The sequence below is a fragment of the Sciurus carolinensis genome, chromosome 15 (assembly GCF_902686445.1).
Source record: "Sciurus carolinensis chromosome 15, mSciCar1.2, whole genome shotgun sequence".
In the NCBI taxonomy this organism is placed as follows: Eukaryota; Metazoa; Chordata; class Mammalia; order Rodentia; family Sciuridae; genus Sciurus; species Sciurus carolinensis.
This window is the reverse complement of record NC_062227.1, coordinates 44,302,707-44,324,139: the sequence shown is the minus strand read 5'-3', so window position 1 is coordinate 44,324,139 and position 21,433 is coordinate 44,302,707. Positions and strand designations below refer to the sequence as shown.

Genomic DNA, 21,433 nt, shown 5'->3' with positions numbered 1-21,433 from the left:
CAGGGTGGGCTGACACTAAATAAAGAACAAGGAATTAATGTCTTTAAGACAAAACAAAACAAAACACTACTCCTAAGAAAAATGAAATGGGATTACAGAAATCTAAATTGTGCCTCCCATAAGGAGCACAGCCCTTTTAGGCTTATGCAATAACAAAAATTGGCCACTAACTTCAGGATCGACTCTGTGCATAGTTAAAATTCAGATCTCCACAAAGTCTGCCCTATGAAATGTTACAGGTAGCCACAATACCTTTAGGAAGTGCAGTGTCACTATCAAAACGACATATTGGAAAAAGATCACCAGTTATAGACTTCCCCCAGTGAGTGCACACATGCACATGCATGTGCACAATATATGTACTCACCACTCTTAAATCGCTTGGCCTGTCCTTTTTCTGTTCCAAAGTCATGACCAAAATCAGATTTGATGGACAGAATCATTTTACCTACCAGAACCAAGCAAGGACTAGAAACAATAGAAAGACTCAGGTTTTGCTGAGCATGTTTCTTCCATGTTTGCTAAGAATTAAAGGACGACATCACTAAAAGCTGCCATCAGCTCCGTCGTCCTAAGTATCTGTCATCGACATCCTTTAAAAACAAAACAAATTAAAAGCAAACTAATGCTTTAAGAAAGTCTGTACTGATTCAAGTGAGTACAATCCTGATTAAGGAAATTTGAAACTGAAAATGTACAAGTAGATTTCTTTTTTTTAAGTAACCTATAAAGAATTTATTTCTTAGTGGCCTATAAAACTCTGCTTGATCTTGACCTTACTATGATTTATTTTTCATTAAAATAAAAGATCATCTTTGGAGATACATTTCACAAAAACATTTAGGAGAACTATCTTTGCCTCAGTGAGGCAAAAGTCATACTTTTTTTTTTTTTTAACTACATGAATTGTAGCTTTGCATTTTGGAAGAAGTCTCTCAATGTAGTAATAAACACCAAGGGCCAGAAACATTAAGATAAGTAATCAGAATTTTAAAATGAACTAAGAAACAGGCTTGTAGGTTACCAATGGGATGTTCATGGAGTATGATAAGCAAAAGGGCTTATTGAAATAATAGTTAACATATTGGCTGAGTATGACATTCAAATTAGTGTTCCAGAGGCAGATAACTGAATGAGCCTGAAGTTAGAAGAATGAAACTATTCTAACATATATATTCTAATACATCTCACTGTGGAAAAATACACTTTTCCTAGACGGACGAATCAATTTGTCCTTTAAAGTAAAACTGACAAAATTTAGAAATATGACCCAGGGTATACTCTTAGTCCATCAGGAGCTGCCATCAAGGTGATGCCTTCTAACTGTGAGGAACTGGCCTGGAGTCTTATGGAGCATTCTAAGCAGTTTCACCAGTCCCACGTGCAGCTCTTATGGCATGACCCTTCACAGTGAAGTACCAAACACCCTGCTTTTGGGTTTGGGAGGATCAGAACACTGTAAGGGCTCCACACTTGCTACCCCATAAGTCAGACTGCTAGCTACGAAGTGGGCATCTTCAAGTGTAAAAGTCACTGTCTGACCTAAGTACCAGTGCCTTTATGAAGTTCTGCTGCATTCAACCGCTTCTTCACAGGGGGAGATATGCCCTGAGCCAGAGAACATCCATCTAACTACCTCATCCTGATCCCTGCACATTAGGGGTCTTGAATTCTCTCATAGTATTAAGTATTCCCTAAGTAATTCCAGGTCCCACTGAATGGACACTGGTAGACACCACTTTCCTTTCAACTCTCATTTCCAAACAGCAGACATTCAAGCACACATCTCTCTTTCCATTATGTTGTCTGGTAATAAACCTGCCGTGGTTTCCTATTTTTAAGCTCCCACTATTCTGCCTATCTTTGAAAGCTCCTGCCTCCATCCCCCACACCATTGCCCACCCTGGCCAGGTCAGTGAAAACTGAGTCTAAAGCCTATGCTCTTTTCACCAATATATTTGGTTTCCCACAGCAACTTTTAGCTTCCTATAGCATACTCTCCTTGAAAATATCTTGTCTTACTTTGAGTCACTGTGAGCTCAGGAAATGCAAACCACTTTTGCTATCAGGCTACGCAAAATATTGACAGCGATGTAAATTTCCTGCAAAATGAGCTGTTTATATCTGACTTTGCTAGAATTCAAGGTCCCTAAGGGGTATCTAGCACAGACTTTGGCCAGAGTATATTCTCAAACATAAACTGAATTAATTCTCTGATCCAAATGGAATATTTAGATTAGGCCTGATATTTTAGATGACTTGATATTTTCTGTCTAATCTAAGAACTTATTGCAGCTTTGATAGGATAGCCATCAACACACAAAAGATGCTGCATAAGGAAATCAACCTTCTAATTCCAGAGTGTAATCTCACACAACTGCTTTGCTAAGATCTTGCACTGTAAACAGATACTATGACAACAAGCTACAGAGCAGGGGTGGACCTCTCCCCAAAGGACAAGTGCACCAAAGACCATCCCCTTCATGGAGGCTCTGATGAGGACCCTGAAAAGAAGTTCCCCTGGCAAAACATCAAGTAACCCTCTGACTTTTGCAAACACTAAGAAAGATATTAAACATCAAATCATATTTTCCAAAACCTCCTTTGGCAGTATTAAACCCAGATGGCCCTAATAGGTACACAACAGATATGTGAAGTTAGACTTTGGTTGTCGATAGCAATTGCTTTGGGGGATGTGATCTGAAATATAAATTCTGGTAAAAGGAAGCCACGTTACAATAGCTTCTACTGAATGGAACACACTTTCCCACCTCCATCTTTTCTATATGTACACAAATGACAGTTCTCTGTCTTCCTTAGCAACAGCTCGTTTTTTAAAAATTGGCAAAGCCTGATGTTTTAGGCCAACATTTTAGGCTTACATTTTAGTTTTGCCATTCTTTACAGTCCATCCCTTGGGGCCAGGTAATCTTTTTTTTTCCCCCCCAAGTTTTCAGAAAACATATGCTACTGTAGTTATACGTTTGAACATCCATTTTAAAATAGTCCTCTAGCCTTATACGTTTATTCTCCAAAGCCTGGAGTATGCAAACAAAGATGCCATGAGGGCCAGTTAATAAATCTCATTTTCAACTAGCATCTGCACGAAACACAGTGACGGGGAGGATTCTCTCCAGGGAGACTCAGAACACTGCTTGTTCACTCTGTGAATTCAACAGTGTCGCTTCAGATGGCCCTCACGCATTTATTTTTTAAGCAACTCTTAAAATATATGATTCTCTAATGTTCCTCAGTACAGTGAGGAAGCAGGGGTTGAGAAGGTGATAACATGGCAGCGGACATGAGTGGGGAAACACACACACATGACTCTGTGAGCCATTTTAGCACTTGGCTCTTTTCAACTAAAATTATAAATTCAGAGTAATTTTATGAAGGAAACTTGCTTTCCTAATCAAATGCACACTAGTTTCCTTAATGATTTACCACCTACTCTATTCCAAGTTGTGAAAATGGGTTCTGTTTACACTACCTGACACCTGAGTTCTAAGATCTGGGTCAGGAACCATATCTAACTTTCATCTGTGAACAATCTGGTACATATGCTATAAAAATAGAAGAGTGGCCACTAATCCAACAGCAGGGCTCAGGGGCACTGTTCTGTTCTGTAGGTGTCCTCGTCTCCTCTCATTTGAGTTGCTAGCAAAGTAAGGTGTGTTCCTGTCTAAGAGTACCTGAAAGAATCCCTTCCCAGTAATAACAGCATTCTTCTCATATTTACATAACTCTTTTAAGAGATTATTTGTTTTTAATGTTTGAAGTTAACATCACAACATCTCAAAGAATAGGATTGCATATACTTATATGTAAGAAGGAAAGGTAAATTAAAAAAAAAAAAAAAAAAAAAAAAAAAAAAAAACCTAAGATAAAGGGACTGTTGGAAGCCTACCTAGGAGTTAGTAAAGCAGCCAAGATCAGAATTGTTTCTGGTCTTGCCAGGGTCCTGGGTTCCCCAAGGGACACCAAAGAGAATTTCCACGCACATCTCATCGGTGAGGGCTATCCCGAAACTACAGCCAAAGTAAAACTTTTACTTGGTTCAGTTTCTACTATGGCTTTCAATTTGCCTTCCAAGTTTCCTCAGCAAATAAATGGCTATATTATTCCAGTCTTAGGATGCCAAAATAATGATGGAATGCTTCCTTCATAAAAAAAAAAAAAAAGTGTCACATTTTTTTCCTTTCCTCTGTCTCTCCAAAAAAAATACGTGGTAGTTATATTGCATTGGCCATCCACTTTGAAAGAGAAGCAGACCAAGGAAAACATCCAGTGTGTCTGTCTCCAAGTGCACCCTATGCGTAAGACAATACAAATGTAATTTTGGAGGCTTCCATCTTCATTTAACCTATGGCATTTCTTGCTATAACGTCCAGTAATTCTATTATATAAAACACAAATGCAATGATGCTGATTTAAGAATATGTTCAGCCAGATCATTATTAAAATTTCAGTTTTGTGTTTTACATAATCTCAGGTACTATTATAAGGACACAGCAAGCAAACTAGAAATAATTCAGGAAATGGAAATCATTAACAGATTGAATTAAAGTAAATGCAACTATATTATTATCATAAGAAGGTTACATTTAACCTTTCTGTCAAGTGATTTTCCATTGCCACTTCAAATTAGTTCATATGAGTAATAAAACCCAACTAGGCAACTTCCTTTGGCCCACATGGTAAAATTGGAACTCCATCTTAAAAAGCAATTGCTATCAACATAGCAGGAATTAAATCATGTAAGAAATGAGGGCTTCAAATTTATTAACTATAAGAAGACTTCAAATAAATGTGTTTTAAAAGCATATGCAAGCTTTTTTGTTTTTAAATTCTATTTTTAGGCTTTGGGATGTTCACAGAGGAGAAAGGTAAGAAGGTGACCAACATTCCAACCACTGGGGCTCTAAAAGGAGAATCCTAGAAGTTTTGGACCAATTTTGGTTTACAGGAAAAGAATAACAAGTACTTCAAATCTGTAAGTATACCATGTCAACACATTCATTGGAACCATAAGGCATGGGATTTGGGTGACCTCATGGGCACAGCCAAAATTAACTCCTAGTATTTATGTAACTGCCAGAGATGACGGGGCAAAGGTTGCTTATAATTTTTTCTTTGAGTCAACAAATAGTACGTGTCTTTGGTCAAACTGAAAGGGAGTGGGGTACTTTTGACCCTATTTTATGATACACAACATTTAAACACACAGAATACTCTACCCGTAACACCATCTGCATGTTTAGATGAAGTCTTAAAAAAAAAAAAAAAGAGTTATTTCCTGTTGCTCACTAGCTGAGAGGATGCGCTTTAGAGGTATGTGTGCTCTGCTTCAAAGCAAAAGCATTGTTAGCGGTTATCAAGGTAACATTTAAAAATAACTTACCCCAGTACAAAAGAACTTCAGAGGAAATGTGACCATAGCTATCAGTCTCCCTTTAAGTCTGGCCTTGAGCTGCCTAAGACCCTAGCTGCATTCTCCATTACATTGTTACCCTTATCAAACAATGCAAACAATTTTAATGAGCTTATCTATGGGAACATATTGCCAGATATGTTAATGTAAAAACGATGCCAACCGTACAGGCCAGCTCATTAATCAAAAGGCTCACAATACAATGACCAAGATAATTCCCATCCTCAAATCAGACCTCAGCAAAATACCAAGAATTACCTTTCTACTGTCAATAAGAAGGAAGGGGTCCCCCACCCATGCGGAGGCCATAAACTCCTAAGAAAATGCATAACAGCGCCCAGTTTTTTTCGGGTTCATTGCAGTCCAGTCTCTTTCTAATAAACCTAGGGTTCCATGGAGAAAATTTTGGTAAATGTCTGACACTGTGACCTCTGCTGTCAATCCTTGCACCAATCAGCGAGCAGAATTCTTACAAAGCTCCATCAATCTGGCGGTTTAACATCACAGACTGCAGCTTAATCTAGAGGATTCCATCTTTCCTGCACACTCTCCAGGTTAAGCGCAAACGTTTTTCTCGACATCCACCCATTTGTTTTCTGCCTTCAGGCACTGCTACCTAATGGCTCCTTTAAAATCTAAAAGAGAAAGAGGAAAGGAAGTGCTACAGCCTGTCTCCCTTTGGAGAGGGGGGAAATAGCATGCATTTTTATCAATGTGGAAGGGAAGAGATGGAGGGAGACCCCTTGCAGGCAGCAAACCTATTCACAAAATGCTTTCCATCTGCAATCGTGAAGCCTGGATGCATACCCAACATGACACACGAAAACAGATACCAAATGATCGCAACTGCCTTCACAAATGCACATCTGCAGCCCGGGTCGCGGGCAGCATCAGCTCCATTATATAACCGGCCGGATTTCCGCGCGCCCCCGCCAGGGTCCCCGGCCCGGCACTGCCCCGGTGCCAGCCCCATTACCTGTAGGAACGCTCCCCTCGCACTGTGTGCTTCCGGAAAGGAATGATGGTCCCGTTATCCTGGATGATGTCGTTGTTGTTCTCGCCATTTGGGGACAGGGTTTGGGTCGGCCCAGGCATTGGCGCACTCCCAAGAAAGGGAACAAACCGCTGTGGGCTGGCTGGTGAGGAAGGTGGCTGCGTCTTCCCGCTCGCTCGCCTGCTCAGCACACGGACCGTGCCTGCCGCCTGCTAGCTCGCTTCTCCCCGCTCTGCTCCCGCCCCGCCCCGCCCTCCTGTGTCCCGCCCTCCGGCCGCTGACGTCAGAGCGCCGGCACAGCACCCTGGTCACGTGACCAGCCTGTAGCCATAGCAACCCGCTAACTCATCACCTCGCCTCAATTCACACAGGGCCGCGGCGTGACCACGCCAGCCGCTCCAGGCAGGCACCCGGGCAGGCCTACATCTGGCATGTAAAACCCCAGGCCACCCCGCAGCCCCCCTCGCAGACTCGCCTTGTCTGAAAACCAGCTCTTCCTCTAACCATTTCCTTTCCGACCCGTGCTCCGACTGCAGCTGTGTACACAAAAGAACGATTCAAGCAAAGGGGTGTGGGAGACCCTTTAACTCCTTCAATGCCAAGTTCTTATGCCATCAAAACTCGACTTGGTCATGTTTCAGGAAAAATCTAAAAAGACTAGGGGCCAGCTTCGAGAAAAGGTATCCGACTAGAGGGGTTAAAAATTTCTAGGTTCCTCCCTCACTCTTCAAAGCAGCAACCTCCTCAAGCAAAAAATGTGAACGCCTAAGAAGCTGTATTTCCTTCTAATCAATGTAGCCTTTAATGATGTGAGAATTAAAGATCGCAAATTAAGAGATTTTTGTGTACAAAGAATCCCTAAAGACGGTTTTTAAAAATAACCACCATTTTATAAGATCAGTTACCCAAGACCCTCAAATTCAAATTCTTTATGCTGCCTCCTGATACAGACCATTGATTCTGTGCCATTTATTTTTTTTCCATGCGAATTAAACAAGCGACCACCTCATTTAGTATTTGAAAGCTGTCAACATTCAAGCTGCTCTATGTCACTGAAATGTTTTCAAATGCATTGCCCATGAGTCAGATAGTATTAATATTAACCATTTTTTAAAATGAATTAACTAGTGGGGTTTAAGTAAATTGCTGAAGGTCACACAGGAAGTAGTGAACTGGAACTTAAAAGTGACACTTTTTTAAAATCTATAGGCCTAAATAGTAGTCTGTAATGTTCACTCAAATATTATGGATTGACTAAGAATCAAGAGTCACACCCAGCATGACCATTGTGAAAGACAGCTGTGATAGCATTGCAAGTACTGTGCAAAATCCATGGATTATAGATTCTGAATAGACTCCAAATATGTCCAGTGCTTTCCTCCAGAGAAGAGTCTCAAGAATTATCTACTTATCAGAAGTGGTTTTTAACTTTCATGGGGTAGAAAGGGAAGAAGAATTTGAGTATAAAAGACACAGCATAAATATATGTGGCATGAAGTCCTAGGATATGGCTCATTCCTCCCCAGAGTTGTATACCTTTATCAGCTTCATCATTTTGTGATACAGATATTAAAAACAAGTTAAAACTCTGTCATTCCTGACAATTCTATGGCATATGTCCCTGGTTATAAGTTATTTCTGGTATCAAGCTTCTGGAATTGGAATCAAATGTTTCACAACCCAGATGGTAATGATAATCTCAAACAAGGGTGCCCTTTTTTCTATTTTATTCTCTCCTTTTAGGCTATTATTTTACTAATTTTATTTTCTGCTTTTCCAGTTAGTTCACAGTGCACAAGTTTATTCCTTCATGCACATCTCCACTTACCTGAGAATTTCTTTCTCATACAATCGGGATCCAGTTCTGACTTAAGTCTTAACAAGGTACCCAGATAAAAATCTAAGTACAAGAGATACATACCAAGTCTCACATTGCACAATGAGCTAAAGGGGTATAAAAATGAACTCACTGCCACAGAGATCCATGCTTCCTCTTACTATTTCTGTTACTCGACCCAATGTTGTCAATTTCCTTACTAATTGGTTCCCTTTCACACAAGCTTCCCCTTTTGGGGGAGATAGTTTGAAGTTGAATGGCACAGTCAACAAATCAACTATTCAATATGTTTGGGTATGCGTTCATGATTTGGGATCTTCGGCTTACTTTTCCATGATCCCATATTTAAGTAATATGTTGGACATAACTGATGTTATCGTGTGGACTAAATATGTCAGAATTTGAATGTATAGTTCATTAATTATACCTACTAATTTTGTGGAGTGAATACTCCCACTCTGTTTCTAGGCTGCTCATGAAAGAGGAGATGATGGCCAAGAATTTGGTGGATGGGCTGAAAAGGGAGGGGTATTAAGTCAGGTGAAGGAGGTATCTAAGGGCCCTTGTAAATCTTCCTCTATGTCTGCTCTGAGCCACACTACTATAAAGGGACCCAGGGAGCTCCAGAGACCAGTGATTACCCTCAGAGAGGCAAGGGTAACAGAGGTAATAATTTGAAAATATTAAACAGATGTGTTTTCATTCCTCTCCCCATAAATCAGGTTACCTGGCAGCCATTCTCAAGTTCAGCCCTGGGGAAAAGGGGAGGGCAAATTCCAGTTTGGGGAGGAGGAAGATGTGGATATGTAGAAAGCATAGAAAAGACAGGAAGGGGGAGAGGTGAATCCCACCCTTTTCAGCCCCAACTGAGTGTTCCAGAGGAGGAGATAAAGATAGAGAAAAGTAGGGTCTCCCATTTGCAGGCCACCAGGCTTTCATCCTAGAAGGGAGACATTAAATGGACTGAAGATCAACTGAAGATCAACTGAAGATCAAGCTCAGTGGTAAAGTGCTTGCCTCACATGCAAGTGTGAGGCACTGGGTTCAATTCTCAGCACCACATTAAAATCAATAAATAAAGGTATTGCATCCATCTACAACTAAAAAAAAAAAAAAGTTAAAAAAATAGGCTGAAGGCAAAGCCAAAACTAAGGACTTTCTTTCATCTCATTTCCACATTTGGGAATCTAGGAAAACAACGACCTTGAAGAATGTGTCAGCAACTGTCTCCCTCAAGTGAGCTTCAGCTCATCACAGTAAGACCTCCCTTTCCTAACAAGGTGCAGCCCTCATAGTACAGAACTCCCGTCACCTAACCAGGTGCACCTCCATCACAATAAAGGCTCATGGTGGCTTGGTATGGTGAGGAGGAGGGTAGACTTGAGTTTGACTCTAAAGTGCAGAAGCCTTACCTGTGGCAGGTATCTAGAAGTTTCTGTCTGCCCAGCAGGGGATAAGTAGGAGGTTGAATGGATGGTGCTATCAGAGAGGCGAGTTTATGATAGAGGCATCACAACAGAGGCAACAGGACATTTAACCTAGGTCCATAGGGTGAAACTTTGGGGTCAGAATTCAAAAAAAGAGAAATAGCCATCTCTGAGGAGGTTATGCAATGCTAGGGCTGTGTAGGAAAACACTGCAGCTTGAGGGTTCAGCATAGAACCCCAACAGAATGCCTCTGAAGAGGGTCAGACCAGCTTCCCTTCTGCTGACTCATATTGCAAACCTAAGAGCCAGCATGGGACTAGGAGAGCCCTACTCGCCCTCACCTTCTGTTTCTACAAGTTCCACCGCCCTTCAGTCTTCCAGACACCATCTTGCAGGGGGGCTAGGAAAAGGAAGGACTTCCACAAGATGAAATATTCACCTGAGAGATGGAGCCATCCAAAGATGGACAAAATTGGAAGGGACTGTAACACTGAGAACTGGATAGGTTAAAATTGGGTCTGGTAGAGAGTTACACAGATTATAGTGGGGGTCAAAGGGCACCTAAAACATCATTGGACATTTGTGTTTTCAACTTTTGTTTTATGCACACAGGTTTATCTAAAATTGTTTGTGAACCACTGTCCTACGTCTCCAATTGTTGATTGTCTCATGATTAGGTAAGGACTCTGGACTTAAATAGAGCCTGGCCCTGGGCTTGACCTCACCACTTCCTGACTATGTGATTTGGGTCAGTTATTTTGCATCTCTAAAATTTAGTTTCTTCATCTATAAGGCAGGTATAATACTACTGGTGTCATAGTTATGCTGTGGGGTGAAATTACATAATGCATTTTAGGCACTTAGTAGCTGGCATGCAGCAAATCCTCATTAGTGGTAGATGTTATTATTTTAAAATAATATGTCAGGCATACCCCAAAATGTTCATTCATTCATTTAACATGTATAACTGGCTTTCTTATGTATTCAGAGCTAGTAAAACAAGAAGAAAAAAATTTTCACAATTGTAAGTACTTCAATAATGATATCACATACAGCAGTATAGGACCATGGAAAATGATAGCCAAAGTCAAAATGGAAATTGGGCTGCAGTCTGAGATTCCCCCAGATAGATGATACCACCTTGGGTAAGTAATAACAACAGTAACATTTCTTGTTCACTTCCTATGCACTAGATAGAACATAAATTCCCTTAGGGGAGGGGCTTCAACTGTTTTGTTCACTGCTGTATCTGTAGTCACTGGAACAGGGCCTGGCAAGTAGCAGGCATTAAATAAATATGTAATTCATTCATTTATTCAACCAATGTCTGATCCAATTCTCTCAACAACCATAAGGAGAAAATTAAGGCTCCAAGAAGAAAAGCAATTTGTCCAGGCCTGGATATCAGAGATTCTTGGCCCCAAATTTTACATTTATCCACTAGACTACGTTGACATTTTTAAAGTGGAATGACAATGCAGAGGAAAGGTAGAGCAGATACACTTAGATTCAGAAGTAGGAAAGGGTATAATTTTTCTGGGAACCAGCAGGCTGTTTAATATGGACAGGAAGCAGAGTACACAGAGGTGGGAGATGCAGCAAGTAACAGTGCTGGGGAGAAAGGTCTTATGGCCAAACTAGGGGACTTGACCTTAATTCTGGAAGGAGATCTGAAACCACAAGTGCTGCAGAAAGGGAAACTAATGGTGAAATTTACATATTGAAAAGGTTCAATTCTGGCAGCAATATGGACAATATATTGAGGATCAAAATAATTCCAAAACGAATGGAGACCTACACCAAGACAGAGGCAAAGGAGGTGAAGAAGAAAGTACAAATTTGAGATATTCAGAGCGGATAGCTATTTGGATCTGCTGACTGACTGGATGTGGGTATGGCAGTGGGTGGCATTTAGGATGAGTACTCAAGGAGAAAGAGATAGCTCAAACGAATCTCAGGTTTATTGCTTGGGTGACCAAGTGGATAACAGTATCATTTATCAAACTTAGGAATACAGATTGAATTGTTCTTTTGGAAGAAGGGTTCTTATGTGTTTGGGACAAGAGAAATGCCAATAGGACATCCTAGTGGCCAATGGGCTTCCCACATCGTGGGTGCTAAGTATTTCTTGAATAAGGAAATACAGGGACCTTGATCTTCTAAGATATCTTTGACTTGGAGATATACATTCTTTGGAGGTAATTATCTTATAAGTGATCACTGAATCTGTGGCTACTTTCATTCAGGAAGAAAGAGAAGACCTGGGATGGAACTCTTAATAATTGAGTGATAAAAGAGAAATGTACAAAAGGAGACTATGAAAGATTTCTGCTTAGGGGAACAAGTCACAAGAAGGAGTGGTTTCAGTGGACCCAGGGGAGAAGCAGTTGAGGGGGTGGGACTGTGTGTCTCTAGGACCAAATTTTTGCCACCGAAAATTTGAATTAGATAAAAACAAAGAAGTGTTTACACAATTTGATAAGTTGTTTTCAAAGATATTTTTAAGAGGTTGATTTCAGATCAGACCCATCAATAGTCACTGAAGAACATAAAGAAATCTTTCAGCCAATAGAAATACCAATTCTTTGCAAAATCATGAATTTTCTAGTTAAATATATCCAAGGAAGGAAGAGATATTAATCCATGGGTCACAAATACAGAATCAGCAACTAATGGATATCAACAAGTATTTGCACTGGAATGCTGCCAGCAATATTAGAAGGGGCTGACACTTCAATTAATAAGCACCTATTAGACAGTAGATAAACGGATTCTACCTTTGTGTCCCTATTCTAGTGGGGTCAGGATCCACCAACACACACACACGCACAAAGTAAAACAAATATTTTAAATGGAAGTTTGCAGAGTGGGATTTCGAAACCAGACCAGAGGACACAGAGCCAGAGGGATGAGAACTATAGTCCCAAAGGAAGCCATTAGCAGGTCCCAGCACACAGGTTCAATCATGGAAGACTGAATTGGACCCCAATCTGAATTTTAACTTTGAGAGTTTCTGGCATATGGCAGTCACATTTCTCTAGGACTTAGGCCAGAGAACTTCAGTAATTGTGTATTGGCAGATATCATTGTCTCTTTACTTCTCCAACATGTAAGGTTCATCTAGGAAAGGGATTTTTTTTACATTGTCTTGGATTTGAGAAATTCAAAATATAATAACAGAGAAGATATGAAATTCACTAGCCAGGACTGAATGCTAATCCTGATTCCATCCCAGAAGCCCCTACTCATCAAGAGTTACAGTGTATTCATTGAAGCTTATAATCACTGTCAAAAGCATTCACAGCTGTCACACCACCTCAGATGGGGGCTTCCTTAGATCATTATCACCTCGGAATACAGACAGAAGATTCCACTTAGCAGTCAGTTTTGCTCCCCTGGGAAAAGTCATTTCTCCCATGCATATGTCCTAAGATAATGTCCAGTGGAAAATGGCAGGTACAGGTTATCAATCAGTGGTTTAAAATAAGCTCCACACACATAATAACAGCAATGAATAAATACATGATTGGCCAGTCATTGATATTGGCCCCAAAATCACATCTGTGGCATATAAATATTTTTTGAGACTGATCCTTGCTCACTACCTTTATTCCAGAGGTCTAGGATGATTTTTCTAGGTCTTCCTCTGGATAAGAATTTTATGGTACATAAATGTCTCCTGGCTTTTTAAAAAATTTCTTCCATTTACAGCATTTTGAGAAAAGTTGATGAATAATGTTTTCTCCTTGATGAAGAAAGCCCACTTCAGAACAGACCTACACAGGAACATCCTTCCAGGACTGACTTTTGACATTACTTGTCTTTGGAGATTCTATATCAGCCACATAGATGGCTATGCTGATATGCTCAGAGGCAGAGTTTTGCAAGTCTCCTCCTGAAGTGCTAGCAAAATAGCAAAGCTTCTGTCATGTCAAAACATAGACCATGCTACTGGATAAGGTAAGATTTTCTGTATGTTGGAATTTATTTTCATATTTGTTTTTTCTTAGATTTCCATAACCTTGGATTTAATTTTGTGGAATAACTCACAGAATACATTGTGAATGAAGTTTAAAAACACTCACTGAGCATTATGATTTTTGTAATCATTCAGTCAAATCTGTGTTATGTTGAGGTTTCAGTGTATTAAATAAAAACGTGCTTTTGAATTATACCATCTGGTTAAATTTAAGAGCTTTAAATACGTTTTCCATAAAAATACAATGTGATAAATGTTATAATTGAAGAATGTACATAGGAATACAGAAAAGAAATTAAACATGCCTGGGGAAACTAGGAGAAGCTTCATGATGGTAATAATTTTTGAGTTATGGTTCAATCATTCATTCAGTGAATATTTATTGAGCACTTACTATGTGTTAGAACTAGTTCTGGGCATTGGAGATACAAAAATGAACAAAACAGGCAATTTCTTTCCTTTGTGGGACTTTACACTTGAGTATACAAGCATGTATATGTGGTGGGGTAAAGAAACAGGCAGTAAATAACTAAAATATAGTGTGTCAGAAGGTGGTGAATTCTATAAAGAAAACAAATCGAGGAAGGGAAAGACAAGGACTACAGAAGGATGTTATAAGTTTAAATGGAGTGGCCAGAGTAAGCATTCCTGAAATAGTGAAATTTAGTCAATGACCTAAGGGAGGTGAAGCAAACAGCCATGTGGATATTAGAAGAATGTTCCAGGCAGAGACAACAGCCAGTTCAAAGGCCCTGAGGTGGGAGCGTGACTTGTTTAAGGAAGTCTGTAGCAGAGTGAGTTGATGTATGCACACTGGAGGGAGCAGAGAAATAGCTGAAGGAGCTGAGGTCAGAAACATCACAGAAGGACCAGAATGTGTAGGGCTTTGAAAAAAAAAAAAACCACTGTGAAGACTTTGGCTTAAAACCAAAGTTAGAAACCATTCATTTATAGTAGCGTTAGCAGTGTTGGCACAAATATGGACTATTCTCTAATCATAGTAAGAGCAACACCTAATATTTGGGTGCTTTTTATGGGTCAAATACTAGGCTTTACAATGGGTAGGTGTTTTAATCCTCAAAGAAATGTATGAGAAAGGGGCTATGCTAAGTCCCATTTGTCAGAGGTGGTAGCTAGTTAAGTAACTTAGCTAGATCACTAGTCAGGAAGTGCCAGAACAGGGCATGAGCACACCTGCCAGATGTCAAAGGCTTCATTCTTTGTTTGTCAGCCTGCTTTTCTAGGGTCTGATTAACCTGGGAGGAGGAATGCAGAATTCGGGCAAGGAAGTGGCAGAGGAGATGGCAGGAAGACAGAAGAAGCCCAAGAGGACATGACACCAAGGCAATTCCCTGTAGGGAGCAAGGCAGTAAAGCCAGGAAAAGGCCGAGAGAGAACAGAAAGAAGTGAGGCGTGGGAGACTGCTCAGGAGAGCAGTCCTCACCGAGTGAGGGAGTAGAAGTGAAGGGGAGAATATAAATTATGTTGCTGGAAAAGGGAGGGGTGGTAGGAAGAAATAAAAGGATCTGGGGTTAGCAGTATATGTGATAGAAAAATAATTTTCTTAACATTTACTGTGATGGACAACTGTATTTCTAAGCCTCAGCTAGCAATGTCCATTTCTTTGATGCCTTCTGGAAGAAGAGGGGATGCAGGCATTTTTTTTTTCTTTTGTATTTGTATTCAGAGCTAAAATCTGTTTTCATTTTCACTATGCCAAGATTGTTAGTTCAACCATCCAGCTACAGACATGCCTATTTGACTGCTTTCACTAAAATGTGTCCATACCCACATTGATGAAATTCCTTTCTTCTCTTTTATTTCCATGTTAAAATAAATCGCATCTTGATGAAGTGACTGGGTAAGACACCTAAAAAGGGATAAAAGGCACCTTGGGCTCCATTGGGTGGCAAGAGAAATGAAGGGACAAGACACTAAGTACCATTAACAAATCAATAACCTTCCAGAAGACTCAGAGGCTTCCAAGAGAAGATTTCCTTAGGGGTTCTCAAATGTCAACCAAACCACTGGGCTTTAGTGCTGACTTTGATATTGAAAAGTCCAAACTAAGTGAAGAGTCTCCTTAATATAAACAGGAAAAGGGTGGAGGAACTGTTGTCCTGTCATGTACCAGGAGCCTCCAGAGTTTCACCGTCACTTAGGACCCAGGCCACCAGGGACACTGGGGGCCGGGTGGGGGGTGGTCTTCCTGAGTCTGGGGCTTCTCTGTCAAATCTGGTGTGCACCACAGCAGGGTTATGGCTGGCGGATGGCTCCCCTAGAGTGTGTTGAGGGAACATGAGGCCAGCAGCTGGAAAGCCGTGTGAGTAATGGAAGAGAAATTCCTCAATTTCTGACCTCATCCAAATAAAATTCTTAAAAAGAAAATTAAAGCAGCTTACTTCATTAGCGGGGGAACAGAAAGGAATGCAACTGAAAAATCATGAAGTAGGACCAAGTTTCCATCAAAAAATGTTTTAATTAGAGCTTATATTTTGTTTCCTCATTGGAAATGCTTTAGAGCTCAGCATGCCAGGTATTTTCATGTCCTCAATTCACATTCACTCAACATCTGTAAGACATGAGCATGAAGGGTCCAATTACAGAGTCCCCTTCAAGAAGCTTCCATTTACTTTCTATGTAAAGGAATGAGACCCCTAGGAAATCCAAAGGAATTTCCAGCCTTAACATTTAGTGAGACTCAGTGAGTCTGCTGATTGACTGATGGAAGCTATGCAGTTGTCTTCATACCCATCTTCCCAACCCCAAATTCCCGTCTTCTCAAGGAGGATCCTATCAGCCTTCAAGGATGCAACAGAATCATTATAAATTAGAAGTCGTAGCGTGCAGTGCAAACAGCATGTAAATATTATTTATCTGCCCCTTCTTCAGGGAATAGCTTTTTAAACCCTGTGGTTCTGATTGAGCTTGCCAATTATAATATTCCATCCTCCTGGCCCTAAGGGTTGATTTTGAGCTAGTCCTGTCCCCCAAACCAGACCATTTCCAATATTTCTTTAGGATTTTCTAAAATTAGAGCTGCAACACGTGTGTTTGGGGTGGAGGGTGGGGTGGAGTCGTCCTTAACAATAGCACTTTAGAATTAAAATATAGTGTGAATCATATAATCATATTAAAATATATTTTAATAAATATATTTATTATATTTTGCAGCAAAGTAGAAACAGTTCACTGTTTGGATTGATACAAACTTGGATTTGAATCCATGTGCTGGTACTTAGAGTTGTGGAACCTTGGTCAAATTATTCAACTTAGTTTCAGCTTCTTCATTCATAAACTAGGTGTGTGAGATTTACCAGGAAACATTTTAAGATATAAACTTAGGTTCTGTGGTCATAATTTTTTGTGGACTATCCCTTCAAGAAATTGGATTTATTTCTCTTTCCCTTGAATCCAAGTGGGCCCTGTAGCAGCTTTGAGAATCGATTTTGGTAGAGATGATGCTGACCATTCTTGGCCTTAATACTTAAAATGACTGGTAGTTTCTACTTTGGTCTCTTGGCAATCAGCTGCCCCAAGAGAAGTCTGATTGGCTTGGGACCACCATGCCGTGGGAAAGCATGCACCATGTGGAGTTCCAGAATGAGAGGCCATGCAGAGGGGAAGAGGGCAAACCAAGTATCAAGGTTCCAAAGATGTGACTGAAGAATCTCCTGTAGTCCTGGTATCATAGTTGACACTATACAGATCAGAGACAACTGCTCCATCAAGACCTTGCTCAATCTTGGATCCACAAAACCATAAGATATAACAAAATGTCTATTTTAAGTTAATCAGGTTTGAGGTAATCCATTATGCAGCAGTTGATAACAGCAACACCGTTCTCTGTTGAATAATGAATCATCCCAAAACTTAGCAGATTAAAACAAGAGCAATCATTTTATTATCATCTCTTGTCATTCTGGGCTCAGCTAGGTGGTTCTCACTTATGTCTCTCATGCCACTGTAGTCAGGAGGAGACTTACTGCTGAAGGACCCCCTCAGTCTCATCACTGGTTGTCTTCTGGTTGGGACCTCAGTAGGGGCTATGATTGCAACACCTGTATAGGCCTTCTCCACAAGGCCTGGATTTCTTCACAGTATGGCACCTGGATTCTAAGTATAACTGCCCCTAAACAGTGGGCAGAAGAGCATGGAAGTTTTAAAACTTAGTCTTGGAAATCAGAGCATTGCTTCCATCATCCCTTGTCAAAGTAGCTACAAAGGTTCACCCAGAAGGGTTACTAACCCTCTTCACATCCTAAATGGGAGGAATGCCAGTCTCACATTGTAAGAGAAACATGTGGAATGGAAGACGCTGTGAAAGCCATCTTTAGAAAATACATTCTGCCATACACACACACACCCTGATCTACCCTCTCAATTCCCACTTCCTCAACTTGGTGAAACAGAAATGCAAGAGAAAAACTGGGTGCTCAAGTATCGAGTTTCGAAACAGACTTGTAAGCTCATGGCAGAGAATAACCCAAGGAAGAAAAAGTTGTGAGCCTCAAAAAGCTGATTTTGAAATATCTCAAGCTTAAAACCCTTCAAAGACTCAGAACCCAAAGTTCACACCATAAGCCTCAAGACTTCGTGATTGGTTGGAGTCTAAGTGTCCCTAGGAGGGACCTTGCTTTTTCCATCATTTCCCAGCCATATCTCAGGTCAGCCTGGGAATTTGAGAGCAGTGGGAGCCTATTCTCTTCTTACATCCAGAAACCAAAGTCATGCAGAGGTTCCTGGCCACCATGGCACAGGGACGGCAGGTGGAAGGCTTTCAGGCAACACCAGTTGTTCTGCAGAGCTGCTAAATATTTCTGGGGAGGCAGGAAGAACAAACCTGACCCCATGAGGTAGGACAAAAACATCAACAGATGTTTCTGACTGACTAAGCCAGTTTCCCTAGGAAGAGATAACATGAGAGCACCTGGAAACATCAAATCTCCATTTGGGTTTCCAGAAGCACCTTGGAGAAATGTGGGCCTGTCATGTGTCTATATTCATCACCACATTCTCTAGCTTACCAAACAAGCAGGCCAGAGGCAGAAGCTAGATTAGTGGTATGGATTAGGACAATAAACAGCGCACTTAATAAGAAAGCTTTCCCCTCCTTGGCTCCCCTTCCAGATCTCCTACTTGAGCTGGACCCATAACCAGCACTCAGTTTTGAATCCTCAGAACCCTCTTCCCTCTCCCCCATCTTTCTGATTCAATCACCACACCTGTTCTTTTCAATGAGTCTGAACATGCATGTCCCTCTCTCCCATCCCACAGCTCATAGCCTACTTCAGACATGCTCCTCCCGCTCAGCTCAAGAGTCTCTCAAGAGAGGTTTCCTTCTTCCTCTTCTGCTTTTCAAATAATCTGACATTTCATTACTAGATTTATCTTCCGTTCTTTTTCAGGATTCTTCAATGGTTCCCTATCACTTTCAGGATAATAATTCCAAGTTTCACTTTTAGTACTTAGACCCTGTTTCTGGTTTGGATATGAGGTGTCTCCCAAAAGCTCATGTGTGAGACAATGCAAGAAGCTTTTAAAGGAGAAACAATTGGGTTATGGGAGCCTTAACATCATCAGTGAATGAATCCCCTGATGGGATTAACTGAGTGGTAACTAAAGGCATGCTTGGTATGACTGGAGAAGGTGGGTCACTGGGGGCATGATCTGGTAAGTGGAGTCTGTCTCTGCTTCCTTCCACCACACTCTTTTGCCATGTTTTTCTGCCTCATCTAGAGCCCCAAGGAATGGAACCCACTGTCCATGGAATGAGATCTCTGAAACCATGAGTCCTCAAATAAACTTTTCCTCCTCTATAATTGTTCTGATCAGGTCTTTTAATCACAGCAGCAAAAAAAAAAAAAAAAAAAAAAAAAAACTGACTAAAACAAACAACAACAACAACAACAACAAAAATACAATATAAAAATTTAACCCCTACCATAAGTGAGATTTTATTTGGATGCCTCTCAACCTGAAAAGTTGTTTCTGCCTTCTAAGTATCAGCATAAGCAAAGGTTTCCTCTATTTTAAATCCTTTACAAAAGTTTTTGTAGAAATAGATTATCTCAATATTCTATTGGTTGATGTCCAGGGAAACCGCTAGCCCTTTAAGTACCATTTAGAAATAACTGCAGCTTGCTTCTTTAAAAAGTTAGGAAGAGGACAGCAATGTAGTCAAGTGAATGATGATGATGTCAATGCAATGGGATCTGCGTTGTTACTTCCTGAGAGTTCCTGTCCCTTCAGGATGAGGACAGAGAGTCTGGAACATTCAACCACCACATCTCATCTTTACAACTGCTTTGACTACAATCACATTATGCCATCAAAGGCAGAATCACAATGCTTTCAGTGAGTTAAAACAGTTTAAAGATTCATAGGGAATTATTGGTTGGCAGAAATAAAGAATTCTAGCACTGCTATTTCCTATTGATGATTAGAACATCCAAAGTTCCACAGAGGGAAAGTTCTGAGGCTGGATGACAAATCCAAAAAAACGTTTCTTTGGCTGCTCACTTTGGACACAACCAGTGGAACAGCAGCCTCACATTCTGCACGCAAAACACTTGACTCTGGGTAAAGTAAATCATTGTGCAAGTGGCCTCCTCCCACATCTACAGCACTTGAGAAGAGTTCCCGAAGCTTGGACACAGTGCCATGGAGTGGAGCCAGCAGACTTCACAGCGGTTATAAAACAGCTGCAAATCCATGCTTATGTCATGCATTGTACAGATATTCTATAAAGGACACATTATGATTAAGAAATATGGCTTGCTAGTACTCATCAAGGTGAGAAATGGGATTTCACTAAAAAGACTTCAGAATAACTCCCTCATGTCTCCTAATTACAGTCCTACGATTCATATTTAATCCCCATCACTTTTCATATTTTATTTTTCCCATTCCTCTTCCTTGAAGCAAAAGAATCATTTATATCCATCTTTAAGTTCAGCACTGTGTCATTCACAGCATGAAGGAAAAATGTTACAGTAAACTGAAAGAACCGATTCTCTCAGAGTTTCTTAGTATTGACTTAGCTGGCAAAAGACACTACCCTATAGCAATGAGAGATGTTGCCATCCATAATATTGTCTGTGGGATAAAGGAAGATGCTGAATTTACTGAAAAGTGTTTTTTGATTCCCCCTGAGTATCAGTAGGCAAATGTGAGAGCCAAATTTTTGCATGATTATAATCTCTCTAAAATGGGAAATGGAGGTTAAGTGAACTTTTGGATTCTGTTCTGCAGATACTTTTAGTAAATTTTATTAATCTCAGAGTTCTTGTTTCTGTTAGCTGAAGACAAGCAAGTTATATAGTTGTCAGTAGAATTGAAATATTTTTATTTGTAAAAAATACTTTGTTCTATTTCACTCTGGAAAACATGGCTTTCAGAAAATATTTGCAATGGATATTCCATGAAAGGAGGAAGATATTTGGTTGTAAATGAAAGGCAGAGGGCTGGGTATGGTGGTATACACTTGTAATCTCCAGTGACTTAGATGACTGAGGCAGGAGGCTAGCAAGTTTGAGGCCAGCCTCAGCAATTTAGTGAGTCCCTAAGAAATAGAAAGACCCTGTCTTGAAAAATAAAATGGGGTGGGGACATAGCTCAGTACAGTGACCCTGGATTCAGGTTCAATCCCCAGTACAAAAAACAGCCACCACCACCACCAAACAAACAAACAAAATAGGCAGAAGGAGAGAGTTTGTAATTTACAAAGGGGTTGGAAAAGATCTCTGTTTTTCACAGATTCAA

General features: G+C 40.4%; 1 protein-coding gene across 4 annotated transcripts in view; it reads right to left on the bottom strand.

Moving 5' to 3' along the window:
• The window catches only part of Mapre2 (microtubule associated protein RP/EB family member 2), a 151,977-nt gene that overhangs the window by 90,733 nt on the left and 39,811 nt on the right, over window positions 1-21,433 (bottom strand). The window contains exon 1 of one of the 4 annotated variants that reach the window (XM_047526374.1): window positions 6,408-6,650. The exons of the other annotated variants lie outside the window; for them this stretch is intronic. Within the exon in view, the coding sequence (XP_047382330.1) occupies window positions 6,408-6,526 (119 nt within the window). The 5' untranslated portion in view covers window positions 6,527-6,650. Of the gene's footprint in view, window positions 1-6,407; window positions 6,651-21,433 lie in introns of those variants that run through there. 4 annotated transcript variants of the gene reach the window in all.